This window comes from Crocodylus porosus, unplaced genomic scaffold, assembly GCF_001723895.1.
Source record: "Crocodylus porosus isolate Cpor-Errol unplaced genomic scaffold, CroPor_comp1, whole genome shotgun sequence".
Taxonomy (NCBI): Eukaryota; Metazoa; Chordata; order Crocodylia; family Crocodylidae; genus Crocodylus; species Crocodylus porosus.
Window position 1 is genome coordinate 26,954,260 of NW_017728951.1, and position 19,438 is coordinate 26,973,697.

Genomic DNA, 19,438 nt, shown 5'->3' on the forward strand with positions numbered 1-19,438 from the left:
TCCAAGTTTGACTGATGCTACTTTGCTTTTAAACTTGCAACTTCAATGTCTCTATTCAAGCAGCAACTGTGCAAAAGGTTGGTTCACAGAAACTTACTCTTACCATGTGATTTTGCAACAGCAGTAACTTCCCCCATCCCCTCCCCCCCTCCATGCACTTTTATTAAGATTAGTGCCAAGGGGGCTTGATTAGGAATTAGGACGCATTTAGATAGCATATACACACAACGTGGTCCTTAACTTGAGGGACAGTATCACTGTTTTAAAAAGTCACTTATGCTGGCTGTGTATTCATGAGAACAAATGCTACAAGATCACGCTTTGGGCTCATCTACACAAAACATTTATTGCGCAGTTGACTGCTTAACTGTGCAGTAAATGTCTTGGTGTCTATATGTGCACCCCTTCTAGGATGCACAAAACTAATAAACTCTACAGCAGGGTAGTACTTGTCAAGTACAATACAAAATAAAAGTACTACCCTGCTGCAGTTACAGGGTGCTTCAGTGCGGAGCTAGCTGGCAGACAGCCCCCATGCTGAAGCACCCTTGTGTCTCAGGCTGCTGCTCTGCAGCATGTGGAGCCCAGTCACATTAGCCTGGGCTGGCAGGGGACCCAGGGGATCAGCCTGCCAGCCCAGGGCTTCTCCGACCAGGCTCCATGTGCTGCAGTGAGGCTGGCTGAAGCATGAGAGTGCTTTAGCAGCGGGGGTGGAAGGGTGCTGCCTGCTGGCCAGCTCTACACAGAAGCACCCTCATGCCCCAGCTAGCTCCTCCACACCACGTGGAGCCTGGTCGGAGTAGCTCTGGGCTTACAAGCTGACCCCCCCCACCCCCCGGCCCCCTGCCAGCCTGGGCTGCTCTGATCAGGCTCCATGTGCTGCACATGAATAAACTCAAATGACAGGCCCAGGAGCAAAAAACTCCAGAGCGGTAAGTACCAGAGTTTATTTGTAGATGTGCCTGTTGAGTCATAACTTGCACTTCATGGGCCCTCATAGATTTAAATTAGGTTCTTTCCAGGAACCAAGATTGGCCTGAGTATAATTCGTTGCAGGATTGGGGCCTCTACCACATTATTTTCCATTCATCTTCAGCCAGAACGGGATGATTTATTGTGTTGCAATTTATAGCGAGAACTTAGCCTGAGAGATGTTAGTCATGTCATTTTTAAAGTACTTCTGGAAGGTGCTCAGAGGCCACTGTGATATAGGTTCTTGTGCTGCCTGCATACGTGCAGTTCATCACCCTGAACAGTATTAGTTTTGCTCCTCAATTGGTTCCTTTAACTTTTAACTGTGTTGTATCTGAAGCAAACTCTTTTTTTGTCCCAGGCTTTGTGAGGTGAGCCTGTTCCTATAGCCCTTCAATTAAGTTCTAATGGGATTGGCCTGGGTTCAGGCCAGAGAGGGAAAAGTGCAAACTGTGATGAATTTGGTTGTTTTTTTTTTTTAAATCTGATCTTTCCTGGGGATATGAAACTTCCTGTAAGCATTCATTTCAGGCAAACCCTGCTCACAGAACCGTTTCCAAAGAGTAGCTCTGAAAGGGCTTGGAGACAGCCGAGCTGAGGCTTTGCAAACGCTATTGAAGTCTCCCCACTCCGGCTCGCACTGCCCTGCGCCCGGCTTCCTGGATTAGATGCACATTGGAAGCATATGTTGTAGCTTCCCCCCGTGCCTTTTTATTTGGGGCTTTCGAGCGGCTCCCCGCCGGCCCTAGAGCGCGGGCAGTCCCGGGGGAGGCAGCGGATTGTGGGTTAATGACTCGCGTCTCCTCGGGCGGCAGGGACGGGGCCAGGCCCTGAGGGAGTCGGGCCAGGGCGGGGAGCGAAGCCGCGCTCCTCTCCTCTCCTCTCCTCTCCTCTCCGCTTCCCCACAGCCGGGCGGGCGGCGCGGGCCCGGGACAGCCCGTGTCTGCGGCCCCCGCGGCTGCTCTGAGGGAGGCGGCGGCGGCGGCAAGCGACTCTCGCCGGGGTCCGCCCAGCGCCGCCGCCGCTGCTGCAGCTGCCGCTCGGGCTGGAGGCGGCGGCGGCTGCTCGGAGGAGGAGAAGGGGACCTCCCTGCCCTGCCCTGCCCCGCGCCGGGGGCGGGGTGGGCACGAGGCTGCGGTGCGGACCGACCGTGCCATGAGCGGCTCCGCCGGGCGCAGCAGCCGAGGCGTCCCGCTGCTCCGCCATGCCCGGGCTGCGCCTCTGCCTCTGCCTCTGCGCCGCGGCCGCCGTGCTGGGGCTGTCCGCGGGCAACAGGAACTGCCCGGACCTCATCGTGGACAGCTGCCTGTGCACCGCCGAGCGCGCCAAGGGCCCCGGCCGCCAGCCCGTCCGCATCAAAGTTGTCTGCAGCGGCGGCGACTTGGTGGAAACTTTGCCGCCCGCCGCGCTGCCCAACCGCACCGTGTCTCTGTGAGTGCGCCGCGCCGGGGCACGGGGACGAGGCCGGGTGGGGGCTGCAACACCCCGCTGCCCGGGGCAAGGTGGGCAGCGATGGAGGGAGCGCCTAAGGGCATGGGGGCTGCTTCCCAGGAGCAGGCAGGCGTGAAGGACGGGGCCTGGACAGAAGGGGAGCCCAAAATGGTATTCCCCCCCGTCGTCCGATTATCATGGCTATCTCTGAAGGGGGGCCCCATACGAAAAGTTCATCCGGGGCAGCCAGGCGTCTAGGTACAAGCCACAGCTGCCAGCAGCCGGGGCGCTCGCTGCCGTGCCCCGCAGTGTCCTCTACCCGGAGGAGTTTGACAGGACAGCACAGCTCTGCTCTGCTCTGCACCAGACGGGGCAACGGGTCGAGGTCAGTGGCAGAGGCCAGGGCCCAGGCTGCCTCCGAGTGGCAGGCACAGCTCCCCCAGTCGCGGAGCAACCTGGGGTCCACGACGGTGGAAACCTGGCCCTGCTTCTTAAGAAGCATCCCAGGCACTCCCAGCTGGAAAACTGCTGGCACTTTGAGTCTGTCTGGGAAACAGGATTTAGGAAGTTGCAACTTGCCTGGTGCCCAGAGCAGGGCTTTTCCTTTTTTTGATGCTCCGAGTGCCAGCAGAATTGATTGATTAGAGCAGCCGGTGCACCCTCCAGCTCCCAAAGGGGGAAGTTCAGACCTTGAGAACAATAAATCATATGACAGTAGGAGCCAGCACTGTGTTAGGGTTCAGCCTCATAAACTGACTGAAATTGATTTTCTCTGCCCCCTTCCCCACCTCCTTTAGCAGCTACTGAGGTGACTAGGTTTGGGGGCTGTACATGTTCTAACTTTCTGAGCAGCTAAACCTCTATTGTTTGAGTTGTTTCACAGATGGAAATTACTCACTATTTGGTGCCTTGTTCTTTTTTTTTCCTTCATGTGAGTGTGATATAGGCTGCTGACATATTTTTGCCTGTTGCAGGCATAGCTGAAGCTGGGAAAGAAAGGATTACCCATTATAAGTAAACTAATGGCATGTCTGTAATTGTCTTGCTAAGAGTAGGTTAAAATAATGGCCTTATAATGGACCTAAGCATTAACAGCTCTATGACATTTGACCTTCAGATCATGCACCCATCCAGCTGATCTTTCACTGTTGAATCTGGTCCTGTTGACAGTTCATGCTGTGAACATCTCCACTATTCATTGCACTTTCTCTAAGTCAACACTTTTAGGAGACAACTGGTAAAGATAGTAATACATAACATCTGGGGAACTTGTGTTTTGTAAATGTACAAATGTGCCAAGAATGTTCCAGTTCAGGTTTAACTAAAACTGTTGAGTTACTTTCTTCTGGTTGACTCTATGCTGATTATTCATCTAGGAAACTTGCGCCTGTTAAATACAAATGTAATAATTACATTTCACATTGAATCTTGCCAAGCTGATGTAGAATAACTTTATTAAATCACCATAATTCTGAAGCTGTAAATGCAACATTACTTCCCTTGTTTACATTTTCAGAATGTAAAATACATTTTACCTTTGCCAAAAGAATATAAAGTACAGACTTTGTGTGGATTACATTACATTTCTCTCTTGGTTAAGAAAAGGCTATAAAATTGAAACCTTGTATATTCACCATGTTTTCTTTCTTTCTTTCCTTTTTTTATTTAAAATATTTACTTAAACTGTTTCTATAGGCATCTTGGAAAGCCTTCATTTATTACTTTTTAAATACTTTTCAGTTATACCAGCAAATGACACTTGTACCAGCAGGACATTTATCATAAGCTTAGCAATTAGAGTTTCAAAGAAGAGCATAATAAAGGAAGAAATTAGGCTGAGAAAAGAAGGGTAGGGAGGTGATGGGATACATTCTTTTTTTTGGAGTAGATACAAAGATTTGTGAACAATACTATCGATGAATTACAAGCTAAATATCCTAGTTCTAGCATTTAGAAATATTTTATACCAAATATCTGAAAGTTATACAAGAAAAAGACCATTTAATATGTAGCATGTCTTCTTTAGACGACTTGTTTTAGAAGTTTTCAATCTGTTACTGTCAAAAGTCCTCTAGTTAAGCAAGCACAATTTCATATGCCTTCAAAATTCAGTCTTCTGCTTCTCCCTGTTTTTTTTCCCAAATGACATCTAATTTAAGATGATTGTATATATTTTTTTCTTCATGGTAAGTTTAGAATTAGAAGCTAAGACTTGAAGGTAAAATGAAATAGGAATGCAATTGGTTTTCAGTGGTTGAACATGTAGCTGAAAACTTGATTGAAAGTGTCCAAGATTTTCCACAAGGAAACTGCTGATGATGAATTAAGTTACACTTGTGAGATATGGCCAGCTGCAGAAAATAAGAGTAAAAAACCTGAAACACTGGTATTCGTAGATTTGTTTTTCTAGCTGCATACAAGAGTTAAAGCATTTTCTTGCAGACACTGCCTGTTTCCATTCAGTTTTATTGGCCCATAGAGAGGGAGCAAGAGAGAGTTTTAACATATGGAATATAACCCCTTGGATTGCTGTAACAATTAGGATATATAGATGTGAATAATGAGATGTGTGTTTCGGATGCAGTAGTACTTTTAATAAAACAAATATAAGATTTTTAAAAAATCAGATAAGATGTTTTTTCTTTTAAGAATTCATGTTCTTTATCTTGCGTGCTATTTGTTGTCAGAAAAAACAGGTTTAAGACAAATTGTTATACTATTGTTATTCTATACTGTTCTGTTTTACTAACATTTTATATGGGCTGTTGAGAGAAACTAGTATTCCTGATGGGTAAAAAAAAAAAAAGTACCTTAAGTCAATGAGCGATGCAGCTGTATTATGCTGTATAACCCTTTATGTAGTATGTCACATATGCTGAATAATGCCATTTACCATGTAATTTAACAAATTGTGATTTGTGAGGAAAGGATGGGAACTTTAAGGTATTTCAGTAGGCTGACGTTTAACCATACTTGGCAATGGTAGCCATGGCAGAGTGTAGTATATATGGTATACATGTTTTTGTTAATTTAGGGTCTGATCTGAAGTCAGTTAAAAAATGCCCATTGATTTCACATGCTTTCTAGTTATCCTCAGTTTTGATTGGTGGGACAGATTTTAAAAACTATACATTGAGTAATGGCTGAGCTATCTAATGATGATTCTAGCAAATGCAGAGAATGCTTTAGATCTTGAGATGAAAAGTCAGCTGAATCTCCCAGCTCTTTCTTTAAAGTACTTTTGTTATGTTCTTGAAGAACCATTTAACTGTTTTTATTTGATATTTCACTACTTTTAAAATGGAGCCCATAAATAATTATGAATATGGATACAAAGTTTAATTTTACTGTACCTGCTGAAAGGAGATTTGAGGAGCGTCGCTTTATATTAAAACAGTAGGTTGCAGATGCCTATCAGTCTTCTGTAGGAGGGGAATTACTTTTCCTCTTTCTACAGCAGTATGCTGCTGTTGCAAACTTTTTATTAAAATTATGGCACCCATTATTTCTGCATTGATACCAGTAATTGTGGAAATGTAGACCCAATGAGTAGAAGAATGATAATGTTTCCTTCATTTGGCTTCTGGCACATTTCGTTAATTTACATTTAGAGAAGATCTTAATTGGATTTTTGTACCACATGTTAACATTTCAGGTTTTTATATGCTGAGGCACAGCCAAATGTGGTATTTCAACTCTCAGAGTTATGTTTTGTTTTTTCTTTTTCTTTTTCTCCCTTGATATTTTTTGGTTGCATACTTGGAAGTTTTTATATTTATTCAATAAATAGGAACATTTTCAACTGTGTTTTGGTTTGTATACTTGAAGAGTAGGAGTTTACTTGGGTTTCTCTTAGTGTTCTGTCTTAAAGTGTAGCCCTTCAAAGTAGTGACCGATTTGCTACTACATACGTCTTTTATATATTACATCTTGGTATCTTGGGCTGCAAGGTACTACGGGTTTAAAAATATTGTCCCAGTCGCCTCTCTTCCAATAGAGGTGTATGATCAACTACTTCTTTTCAATTGAAAAGAAAGCACAATCTTGCTCTTTTTCACAGATAAATGCTTAAAGGGGTTATGGGTATGTACCTTAAAAAGAGCTTGTCTTGTATTACAAATGCAGTAGACTTGAAGATCTGAAGATGTAATTTTAATCATAGAGACAGTCATGAACCACTCAGTTAGTTAATCTTAGGGAGATGCTGCATCTCCTATGATGATACTTAACATGTACATAGTGCTTTTCCTCTTTGATTTTACATTTTATCTATTGGAACATGGTTTATGTACTTTTAAAGTTACCGTTTTGCATCCAGCTTTTTGTCTCATCCTATTCTACACTGCCATGATTCATGATGTTTATTATCTATAAATTATGGCCAAGTTATGATGTAGAAGTAAAGCATTAAAAACATTTCACGGTCTTGAGAGCTTAGCCTGAAATTCAAAGCAAACAAATACCAGACAAGATTTTTAGGGGAAGATGAAGAAAAGGAAGAATCCTGAAAGTTTTAACAATACTTCACCCTGATCTTAAGAACACATTTCATATAACACAAAAATCACTTACACAGGTACAAATTATCTTTACTTAGAGGTCGGGAAAATAGTTTTCTTTCCCTCTTTTAATGATGTGTCTGTACAACGGGTCAGGGGGAAGGGAACAGACATGGAATGTAGGCTTCCTGGCTCTCTCTTTGTATACTGGACCGTAACCATCTCTCAGAACTGTGAGAGGATGGACAATGGTAAGAGAAATTCCAAGTGCAAGGGAAACTAATATGAGAGAAAGAAAAGATGAAGGTGGTAGTAAAAAATATTGCAGCAAGTGAACTGAAGGCAGATATCTAAGTGGAGTAGAGATTACGTAGGATAAACGGACTAGTTCTGGTCTAACTATAGCAGAATTAAAATACCATATGAATTCCCTATGTTATTTCTTAGTAGGACAGAATGAGGACACGAGTTCTCTACTTCATTTGTCTGTACCTTTTACTATAATGTCCAAATCGTGACATTTAATTGACACTTGAGCATGTTAATAACAGTTGATATATCAAAACAGCAATAGGGATGTCCAAACATGGGCTTTAAATATTGTGTTAAGGCTAAGTTGGTACTGTTGCAATACTTTAATGCAGACTAAGGTTTTTAATAATAAATCCTTATAAGTTGAGGTATTTTTCCTTTTTTTCATTTTTCCTAGTCTAAGGGTAATGAGGAATGAAAATTCCATTCTTCCTCCTAGGACTTTTGAGAACTTCAGGGTGACTTTCATTTATGAACATTTTTAGTTTTGTCTTTTTGTGTGAGGGGGCATTCCTTTCTTGCTGGACAAGTGGCATTTCAGGACTTCAGTCTTTGCTGTATTGTTTATTGGAGTCCTTATTTACTTGATGACTGTATTTACTAATATGTCTTATTGGAGCTCTTACGGCTCGCACAGCATTGACTTTCTGATTTGGAGGTAGATTCTTGCCAGAGGTAGAGAAGTCTGGGGAAGACTGCAGGAAACAATCTGCCAAAGCAAATTTATATTGGGTGTGTTTAATGATCCTCAGCCAGGGTGCCTTGAGAGCCTTTCAATTGTACTCTGGGGTACAACAGAATGCAAATATAGTTCACAAGATCAATCCAGAGATTTCAAATGGGAATTCATAGTGTTAAAAACACTCAGACCTGTTTTGATCTAAGATTTTTGTGACAAAAACCGCTCTATTTTTTTTTCTTTGCTCAAAAAGTGAGTGAAAACTCAGAGCTGGCATTTTTGAGGGGTGTCTTGAGTCCAAAGGTTGAGAACCACTGAGCTTTGTAGGTGTAAGCAAATGATTCCATATGGCAATTACTAATCTTATTTGACTTGAGCAAGAAGAGATTTGGTAAAGGTCAGTGTATTTCTTGCTAAATAAGGCCAATATGTCCTTCATGTATTCACATTTAATGCCCACACTTAAATCAGCAAAAACTCAAGTTGCCTCCGGGTATGTGTACAACACCCATCTGTTGCATCTGAACAGTGACCCATTTTGGGACCAGAGTAATTTTTAAAGATGTCAGGGACTTAGATATTTGTTAATATCCTGCTGACCAGCTGGTTATGTGCCTCATTCTAGGCCTCTTAGGAGTGATTACACACAGGGAAGCTCCTCTTGAGGGAAACTGCAGGAGTACATACTTAGGGGTCATAGTATCTTTTGCCAAGGACTAAAAGAGACTTTACAAAAACAAACAAAAAAAGCAGATGATAAAAAAGGGACATGGAAGCATTTTTTTTAGCTTGGAAATCTTGATACCAGCCACAAGATCTAAAAAAATGACAGAAGGAATGGTATGGAAGGAGTCAGCCAGGGGTTTCCTCACTGTTTATGAGGTTAAGATTGTTTCCTTAATCTTCATATAGTCTGAAAAAATTGATACCTAGTAGCCCCAGTGACAGATAACAGTCTATCATGCCCCCTGAGTTATGCATATTTGAGTTATATTTAGCATATTTTTACTCTTAGTTCATTTTGCTCCTATCAGTTTCATCCCCCACCACCAAGTTTATTGATGATTTCTGTTTTACCTTTGTATTTATACGGACTTTTTCTTTTTCATTTTGTTCTGCTGATGACTCTTAGCTGCTCCTTCTCTCCTGGCTCATTACTATTTTTTGCCTCTTCCTGAAGGAGCCTCATATCTGAAGCCACTCTGCTTCCTGCCTCTATTCAGTAAAAGGAGTGGCAGCTGAATTGCTTCTCTACTTTTTGCCTGCCCTCTTTCAGACCTGCGAAAAACAGGTGTTTCTCCAGTGACTTTTGTTCATGATTCTTATCCCTCTTCAAAAGAACAAATCTCTACAGCTCCCTCTACAGAGTCCAAGCCAGCCTGTTTTTGTGGGTTTTTCTACACATTGCATTCATGGCATTGTGATATGTAAAGTGGAACACTTTGGCTGATTTCTATGACACCTTTGAATTGAATGTGTGGCAGGCCCACACAGGCAGTCAACTTGATAGTGGAAATCAGCCCTGAACAGCCCTGGGTCTCCTGGCCTGGGGCAAACCCTGGATCTCCAACTGGGCCTGGGGCTGCTCTGTGGGCTCCCACCAGGGGGAGCAGAGGGGCATCTGACTGTTAGGACTAGGGATCAGATCCCATTGTGCGTGATTCTAACATGTGCCAATGGCCTATAATGCTGTTTATAAAAGTCAGCAAAGTTAAAGACAGAGTGAGTTAGTCCAAGCAAGAATACCTACTAATACAACCAACAGCTGAGTCGAGATCATGTCTAGTAAACAAAAGTGCAGGACTAGAAGTAAAGGAACCAAAACTTGTGTTCTAGAAATTAGACCTAACTGGTGAACAAAATAATGAGGATAGGCTTCACTCTTTTTTGGAAGGAGTCTATAATTTGACACTATTACACAGAGGGAGGTTTACCATCATGTGTATCTCCATAGGGCCTTTGTTTTGATCCTCAGAAAAGCCCCATCTATCAGGAACCAGATACAGTAATACTGTCACCCCCATTAACTTCAGCACCAGTTCTGAAGACTACTTGGAATATGACATTTGTATTTTGCCTTTTACATTTTTCCTTGCCTCCTCCTCTTTTTCCCACTTTATTTCTTTTTTTTTTTTTCTTCCTGCCCTTGGCCCTTTTGTTTAGACTTAACTTGCAAAGGTCGGAACTTTTTTTCAATGCAGCTGTAATCACTCAGAAAGGCAGCTAAGAGCAACATTAAACAGCCCAATGCTGCTACAAATTTGCCAGCCAGTTTTGGAGTGGCTAATAGGACTCTTAACCATGGCTGTTTTCCTCCAATAGGGAGGTAATGAGCAAGTCATCTCCAAGAATTGAAGCCACATTTTCTCTGCTGTTAGGTGTGTTTTGCTCTTTTTCTTCGTGTTTGTATGAGTTGTCTTGTTTTGTTTTCAAGGAAACAAGATCAGATTATATCAACTGCTTTAGCCCATCCCAACTTTTTCTTTTCTCCCCATCTTGCTCTCATACCTCATCTTTAATATCTGACAGGCTCTCAAATAGGAGGAGTTTTTCTATGAAAACTTTCTACAGCTACACAGAAAGGGAATTGGGGGTGTTAAAGTGAAGTATTAAGTAAGACTTTCGTATTACAAATATCTTAATTCTCCCCCACTTGGATATTTATCACCATCTTTGAATGGGATTGCTTACCAAGGTACTAAGTGAGTCTAAACGGCTGTACTCAAAGTTTTGAACCTTGTTTAACAGTTTTGTATTGTATAGAGGTAGGGATGTCATCACCTTTTGATTTTCTAATTCTATTTATTCCACTGAAATGAATGCAGAACCAGAGCTTCATGGGCAAAACTTCTGATGGCATAAAACATTACTCTCTTGTGAACTTAAGGTCCTCACAGCTGTTTCACCAAGTACCATCCTTCTTTAATCATTACTGTGTTTTGTCCTGTTTCAGTAATATACAGCTGTTTTGTGGCATAAATCTGTAAACTAGAAGGGCAGATTATCTCTACTGAGATGGCTGTCAGAGTGGAATATCTATTACAAAGTATTTATGAGGCTCGCACACTTCCCTCGGGCACCTGGGATTCAAAGTACTGTTCCAGTTTGAGTTTTACCCTAGTTAATAATTGTATGGAAGTTCTCAAGCGTCTCTGCTTGCACCTTTTGACTCAAACTTTTTGTACTACTACTACTTAGTTACCTTCTTTTTTTCACCCATTATCACAAAAAAATAGGTAGCTTGCTATAAAATTACCATATTTACTTAATTAGATGGTGACCCCAGTTATAAGACGACCCCCCCAATAATTAGATTCTATATATGGAAAATTTATTACAACTTTTGAGGTACAGAATCAAATTATTGCAAGTTTGTCCTCTTCCCACTGCTACGGCAGGGAAAATTTAAATCTAGGGGGTCAGGTATCCCCTTTGTTTTCTGCTCTCCCCCAGCTTTTTCCCCTGGCACTTGCCCCCTCTCCCCCTTCCTGTTAGACCCTGCTCTCTCTGAGCACATAGAAATGAGGGGCAAATTTGAAAGCAATAACCTTGAAATAAAAATGGCTGTAGCAGTTTGCATATAGTACTCATACACTTCATTCAGTATTGTTACCTTTTTTGAAACTGCTGCAAATTTTAGCACAGGTACTCCATAAACTTTTGAGCAGCACTCTGACACCTACCTATGTAGTATAAACTTTTTTTTTAGATTTAGTGTCCAAGGCCAAATTAGCCAGATCAGTTCCAAATTCTGTCAACTGAGCAGAGCTGTCATTCAAGTCTGAGGCTACAGGAGACTCATGCTTGGGGGCTGGGCAGACTTATTGTGGTGGTGACCTGTAGTTGTCATGTCACTGCACCATCAAATAATATATGTGGCTTTTCAGGAAGGAAACTATTGCTATCTGCTGTTTTTGCCACATCATGGTGGTGCTGCCGCCGCTTGGTCTGTGACTGCTGTTTGTCAAAGTTACCCCTGCTTATTTCACAGCTTATCTCCCGTGAAGGTCACTCCACTGCCTGCCACCTGTGGATGTGCTGAGTAGTAGTATAGCTCTGCCCCACAGAGGTGTACAAGCACCCAGTGGTAGAGCAGGTAGAAGATGTTGGAATCTCAGTAGCTGCAAAGGTGGATGAGGGCTGAGGCAGAATGAGATCCCCAATTGCTGTCTTCTCTTTGCTATTGGATCAAGGTTCTGTTCTGTCAAGAGCTATATAGAAACTGATGTGCAGCAGCTTCTGTATTATAAAGGAAGTCATACACAGGTGTCCATGAAAACAGCTTTTCCAGTACATTTGTCAAGCCCTTTGGTGACCAGCTAATGGCAAACAGAGTAGGATCATGAAGTTTGGAAGCTCCTAGTCATGCACTGGCGTGAAGGTGGCAGTAACAAGAAAGTCATCTAGCATTTGGGCAAGACAGAAGTGTGATTTAGCAGCTGTAACTGAGCAGCCCTTGTCAGAATCTGCTCAGCTCACCCCACATGAGGAGGGGGCTAGAAAAGTTGCCCTAAACATAGCCTGTCTAATACAGTGTTCTGTATTTCTTCCTGATTGAATAACCGTGTCCAGTGGGATCACCTTTACTGTAGTCAAAAAATACCAAAGAAGACGCACCATCATTTTTTGGGACCTGGAACATCAGGGCCCTCTTGGACAACCCTAATAGTGAATGCCCAAAACACTGCACTACAGTCAGGCCCTGAGAACTCAGGTGACACAACATCACTGTAGCTGCACTGAGTGACACCTGGCAAGCAGGCTTTGAGTATACTGCTCAAAGAACATGAAGGCAGCTATGTCTTCTTCTGGAAGGCTAAATGGGAAGGTGAACACTGACTTCATGGAGTTGCTTTTGCCATTTTAAGAATAAACTCAAATCAACTCAATGAGTTCCCTAACTTTTAATTAATGAGTGCCTCATGACTCTCCATCTTAAATTGGTGGGGAGCCAATATGCCACTGTCATCAGTGTGTGCCCCAACTCTTGATGCTGCCAATGAAATCAAAGAGGAATTCTATATCAACCTTGACCAAGTCCTTTCTGACATTCTGGAGGGAGATGGACTTATTCTTCTCAGTGATTTCAACACCCAAGTCAGAAGGAATGCTAAACTCTGGAACAGAACTATTGGCAAGGAAGGAGTAGGAAAGGTCAACTCCAATGGCATCCTTCTCTTGACCAAATGGACTTGCTATCACCGTGCTGTTCCACAAGAAAAACAGGTACAAGACATGGCAACAGCCATGATCTAATCGTTGGTACCTGATTGATCATGTTATTGTCTGTTCCTGGGATTGCAAAGATGTCCGCATCACTCAAAGTAAGCTAGGAGCTAATGAAAGCTGGACTGATCACCAAGTCCATCTGCTCAGTTATGTCACCCAAACTGGCTCACAGACGATGACTGCAGCAGAAGCAATGGTGACAGAAGATCAGCATTGAAGGACTCGAGGACCCAAGCATGCAAAACCTCTTCCACCGGTGCCTCAACAAAAACTGGAAGACTCCAAACAACAACAATGGGAGAATGTCAGCAGCGTGTGGGGTGCCCTAAAGGCCGTTGTTATCGGTGCCTATGAAGAGATGCTTGGATTTTCTACCAGGAAACATCAAGATTAGCTTAAGAATGACTGACTGAGAAAAGAAGGAGTTGACTGAGTACAAGAACAAGGCCTTTTGTATTTGGCAAAATGACACCAACTGCAAGTAAAAGAAGTTGAGTCTCCAGCAAGCCAAGGCAGAGGTCCAAAGGAGGGCCCATAATATGAAGAACAAGTGGTAGAAATACAAGGCTAAGGAGATTCAACATCTTGCTGATGTCCATGGTATGCACAGCTTTTTCAGTGCCACCAAAGTCATCTACAGTCCGAACGCTCGGGGACCACCCCTTTGAGGCCCAAGAATAGAGGAGACCTGATCAAGGAAAGGGGAGCCATCAATGGCTGTTGGAAGAAGCATTTTGAAGACATTCTCAATCAAGACTCTGCTGTTCATAAGAGTGGGTGGTGTGGGATGGAATTGAGAACAGTCAGATGATCTTGGAATCCCTCCAACCCTTGACGATGTGAGGAAAGCCATCAAGCAGATGAAGAATGACAAGGCATCTGGAGCAGATGGAATCATCACTGAAATCTTCAAATGTGATTATGAGTTCCTCCCCTCCCCAGCTTCATGCCCTCATCTTAAGGATCGGGAATGATGAGGAAATCACAGATGATCAAGAAGCACAACTGACAGGATCTTCACAGCTCCCCAGCTGCAGGAGAAATGCCAGGAACAACAGAAGTCTCTCTACATGACTGCCTTTGACCTCACAAAAGCTTTCAACTCTGTTAGCCAAGAAGTGTTATGGAGGATCCTTCTGAAGTATGGATGCCCACCAGAATTTGTCACCATTCTCCACCTTCTGTTATGGCATGTGAGCAGTGGTTCTTAGTAATGAGATCCATCACAGATCCCTTTTGAGGTTAAAATGGAAGTTAAGCAAAGCTGTGTCATCACTCTAACACTCTGCTCTATTTTCTTTCCCACAATGCTACATTTGATCACCAACAAACTCCCAGTCGGAGTGGAACTAAACTGCCAAATGGATAGTAAGCTGTTTAAAATCAGCTAACTCTGAGCCAAAACCAAGACCACCCTGACCTCAATCATTGAGTTCTAGTATGTTAATCATGCTGTAATGTGCTCACTGTAATCCAGATCCACAGCAAGACTTCGGAGAAAGTTGAATATTTCCCATACTTTGGAAGCTATCTCTTGCGGAAGGCTGACATTGACAAAGAAATCCAACTTCACCTCAGATGTCCAAGTCCAGCCTTTGGGTGCTTGAGGAAATGTGTTTGAAGATTGTGACATCAGATCTGAAACCAGGATAATGGTTTATTAAGCAATGATGATCCCCACCTTACTGGACAGAGTTGAGGCATGGACAAAATACAGGAGACCTTTAAAGTTGTTGAAGAACTGTTTGTGGAAGATCCTCCTGAATCCAGTGGGAAGAGAGATGCATCAACATTGGCATCCTCCTGCAAGCAACTCATTGCCTCAGTACTCGCCATGTCATCTGGATGTCTGACTCCAGATTCCCGAAGCAAATTTTATTGTCCCAGCTCAACCAAGGCATATGCACAAGAGTTGGGCAGAGAGAGCACTTCAGGGATGTCCCCAAGGCCAACTTAAAATGCAGCATCAATGCCAGCTTAATGGGAGGCTATGACTTAAGACTGTCCCAAATGGAGACAGAGTCTGCTGCAGGGATCTCAGTACTTTGAAACCTCATGACAACAATGGAAGATAGAAAACTGGGAGTAGCAGAAACAATGTGTCACAGAAAAAATAAAGAATCTCAGTGCACCACCCATCCCACACAGAAACATGTCCAAGCTGCAGTACAGTCAGTTGACCCCGGATAGACCATCATTGGCCATCTTCAGACACACAGATAAGACGATCATGGAAGAAAATCATCCTTAACTGAGGGATTGCCAAAGAAGAAGAGTAGACTCTCTTATAGGGGGTTCTGCCTGCAGTACGTTGGATAGGTCTCCACACTTAACTACACAAAACTATTTAAGGTCGTCTTGGCCGACAAGAGGATTGAGATTCTACGTGCAAGCCCCTGTGACCCATAAGAACTGGGACTACAATTCATCTGAGTCAAAGGTTATGTGATCCAAAAAGAAAACCTATGCATGATATTGGTCCAAAGCAAAGGTTTGTGATTTTCTGCTGGGGCCCAGTCCAGTGTGGTAATCAACAACGTTTCAAGTCATGGTGACCCAGCAGCTCAGTACTGCTCATTATATCTGTGTATCCCAGATAACACAAAGGATCCATGTTCTAATTAGCCCCAACTCATGACTGGAACCAGGTGTTCTTGTCATGAGTCCTGGGCTGCTCCAAAAGTCATATGCAGATGAGGCACAGGACAACTTGGTTCAGCTTTACCTCATGGAGGACAGGGCCATACTGATAGTGTGTCAGACTGAGAGGGGTGACAAAGGGACTCTGGGTGAACTTTTTGGGGCCTTGTTTTTTTATGTTTGCCAGGAATTTTAAGGCTGATGAAGAAATAGGAATAACTGGAAATGGGAAAGGAAGATGCAGATCAACTGTGGGGTGGAAGAGGAAGTTGAAATATACGCAGTGTAAATGTTTCATACTTGTTAGGGTTGGAAGGGACCTCAATAGATCATTGAGTCTGGCCCCCTGCCCTAGGCAGGAAAGAACTCTGGGGTCATATGACCTCACTATAACCTGAAAAAGAGAAAAGTGAGAGGAGGAAAAATAGTATGTCAACAAAAAAATTAAAGAATCTAGCACCACCCACCACACACAGAAACATATGTCCAAGATGAAGTCAGTGAGGGGGACTGTGCTTAATTGGCACTACCATAGGTTTTACTTGGATGGGCTATACTAATCTAATGTGACCTGGTGGTAGGTTCTCCTCAGCAGATTAAATTTAACATTTTTGCTACTAAAGGAAGGTGTTAGGAATGGCTCTGGTCCTCCCAGTGCCTGCTTGGTATTGTGGTCTCTCCAGGCTTGGTGTCAGTTCCTTCTGGAGGGGATCACCTGCCTGTGTGTTTGTTTTGTTTTTGGTTTTTTTTTAGTGAGGCCCTAAATAAACAAGGTTGTTATCAGCATGTTTGACCAGTGGGCCACGCATTTTATAGTCATGCTCAGTGTAGGTTGCATTTAATCAATTTCATAGTTGGTTTCTATTGCTGAGCACATGCTGCTTTTGGCAGTGATGTAATGATAAACAATGTATTGACTGAGATTTCCATGTATATGATTGTAAGATGAGGGGCTCCCCCCCTCCATGTGCCAGTTGAGGGGGGAACCATCCCCCTGTGTCTTGTATTTGAGTAAATACAGTAGTAAAGCACAAGAGGTTGATTATGCTTCTTTGCTGTCCAAGATACCAATGTGATCTCTTAAGTGTACTTTCTAGTTCTTATGAGTTAATATCAAATACTTGGACTTGTCCTCCAATCTCCTGTACATTACTCAAGGAGAATATTTCTATAGACTTCTTACAATAGAAAGGTTTGTTTTAATTATTTCTATTCTGAATCACACCCCTGGGCGGATCCAGAATTTTGTAAGGGGGTGTGAGCCCTGCGGGGCTGGTTGCAGCTCCCAACTTCCTCCCCCTGCCCCAACATGGTTCATGCCATGGGAACAGCAGCTGGGGCCTCCTTTAAGTCTCCAAATCAGGTAAGAATCCTCCTCTCTCTTTTCCCCTTCCCTCCTTCCTGACTCCTCCCTGCCTTCAGCTCCCCTCCTTTCCTCTCAGTACTTAGTGGCACCTCTTTCTTTCCATTTGTCCCTTCCTTCACCTAATGCTGTTACTGTCCCTGTTGTCACCAGCTGCCTTGAGGCTGAGGTCTGCTCCAGAGCTGCTTCTGTCCTACTCCAGCCAGGCTGTATGGGAAGTTGGGCTCAGCTGGGGGCAGTGGCCATGTCAGGCTGGATCCTCCCCCATAGTCTGTTCCTGGGCTGCTGCCACTGTCCTAGGCTGAGTGTATGTGGCTCCCTGCACACCTCAGCTGGAGCATGTCAGGAGCAGCTCTACCCCCCAAATCAGGTCAGCTGGGGATAGTGGCATCAGCAGGTGGAGGAGAGCAAGGAACAGAAAGGGAGGGTGCATGTTGTTGAGCATGGAGGGGAGGGGAAGGCTGGGGGTGGGACTTAAGAGAAGTCCTCAGCTGCTGCTCCCATGATGTAATCCAAAGGTCAGGGTGTGACAAGGCCACCGCATCCTGCCTGGATCCTCTTCTGAATAACACCTTCTAGTAGTTCCTACTTTGTGTTTGTGCCAGAGGCTGTGTGCTGGGAAATTTTTCTTTAACTGGTACTATTTATGTACTATTTAATGTGATTGGTCTGCTTCTGTTAATATATTTATAAATCTGGTAATAGTTATTTTGTATTAAAATGTACTTCATACATTTGATACACTTTTTTCAGAAGACTTCTCTGCCATTTAAGAAAACATGGACAAGAAAAGACTTGTAGCTTTTGTTTTCACTGGTAGCCATATACATTCCTATGAAAAACTTAAATGAATGCTAGGTTAGTTATGTTGACAGGTAGCACATAAATAAGCAACCTCCTTTAAACCTATTTTTAGACTCTTCCTCAGTAAATCCTGAACCTTTTTTTACTGTTCTTTGTTTGTTTGTTTATTTTGTTTTTCCTGTTTTAACCCTCCTGAGTTCTGAGATGACTGGTTTGAATTCTCAGGTGTGAGGGCCCTCTGGCAAAGTGGAAGGGTTTTCTAAGTACAATTGAGAACTTAGCATGGCTATATTTTCTTAATTATTTAACATGGTATTATGGCTTTAACTCAGTTATTAATAGCCTCCATAGTTAAAGCAGTATGCATCTTTATGGTTCTTCCTGCCTACTAGGGAGTTTCTGGGGCAATTAAAATAGGAGAGCTAGCCTTATTAAAAGTCTTTTTTTTTTTTTTTTTTTTTTTTTTGTGTGTGCAGTTCAAGGGTTGGCAACCTTTTTGCCACTGCGGGCTGCACCCCTTGGCATTCAGGAGATAGAAAAATATACATGCTAGGACCCTGGGGGTATCTTTTATCTGTTGCTGTAGCTAAATCCATGCTGCTGATTCCCTGACTTGCCATGGACCAGATCCAGTCTATTCAAAGGGCAGAACTGGCCCCTGGGCCATAAGTCGCTAACCTCTGGTTTAGATGAACCAATTCCAATTAAAAAGGTGCTTCCATGCATATTTCATGGATTTGAATTGTTAACTGTTACAGGCGTGTACTAGAATTAAAAAAAAAATAACCCCCCCCCCCCCCAAAAAAAAGATAGTATAGAAAAATTAACCTGGAATGTTTGTTGCCCTACTGTAAATCATATATCACAGAAACTAATTTTTGTGGTTGGATGAGACCATTAGAACAACCTTGGGAAAGAACATGTAATGTACAGCTTATTGACTGAGCTTTGTTTCTGCCTCATGTTCCTGAAATTCTTCATTTGTAATGTTAAGCTTATTAATGCCACCTTCATCAGAACTACTTTCAACAGGATGCATCAATTTTGATTCCCTTTTGAACAAAACAGTAAATCACAATTTTCTGTTTCTGTTGCAGGGAAAAAGCTATTTATACACATGCTTCTAGATTTTTCATTTATTGGAGAAGGCATTTTACTTTTGGAGTGGCTCAAATTTGAAAAATTTAAATTAGTTTTTACCTAATATCCTGTCGCTAATATGGCAGCTCATGCATAAAAGAGGCATTCTTCTCATCCTTCCTGATGCTGATGTACTTCCTTGGTATCTGTCTTTTCACTGATGGAAATAACATCTTCATAATCAGAAATGTTATTTTCTACAAGGAGAAACGGGGAGAATAGAACTTTCCTTGTGTGAGGTTTCCAGAATGAACACTACTCTGACTGGCCTGAAAATTCACAATTTCAGGTGTGGGCGGGGAGGTGTGTTGCATTCTGCCTTTGAAAATGGCTGCCCAGCCTGCTGTCTGCCTGTGAAATGGGCTGGCA

General features: G+C 42.9%; 1 protein-coding gene across 1 annotated transcript in view; it reads left to right on the forward strand.

Moving 5' to 3' along the window:
* Positions 1-1,986: 1,986 nt before the first annotated feature.
* Positions 1,987-19,438, forward strand: part of LOC109324124 (adhesion G protein-coupled receptor A1-like) — a 552,135-nt gene continuing 534,683 nt past the window's right edge. Inside the window, exon 1 of the mRNA XM_019556021.1 lies at positions 1,987-2,403. Coding sequence (XP_019411566.1) covers positions 2,177-2,403 — 227 coding nt within the window. The 5' untranslated portion in view covers positions 1,987-2,176. The remainder of the gene's footprint in view (positions 2,404-19,438) is intronic.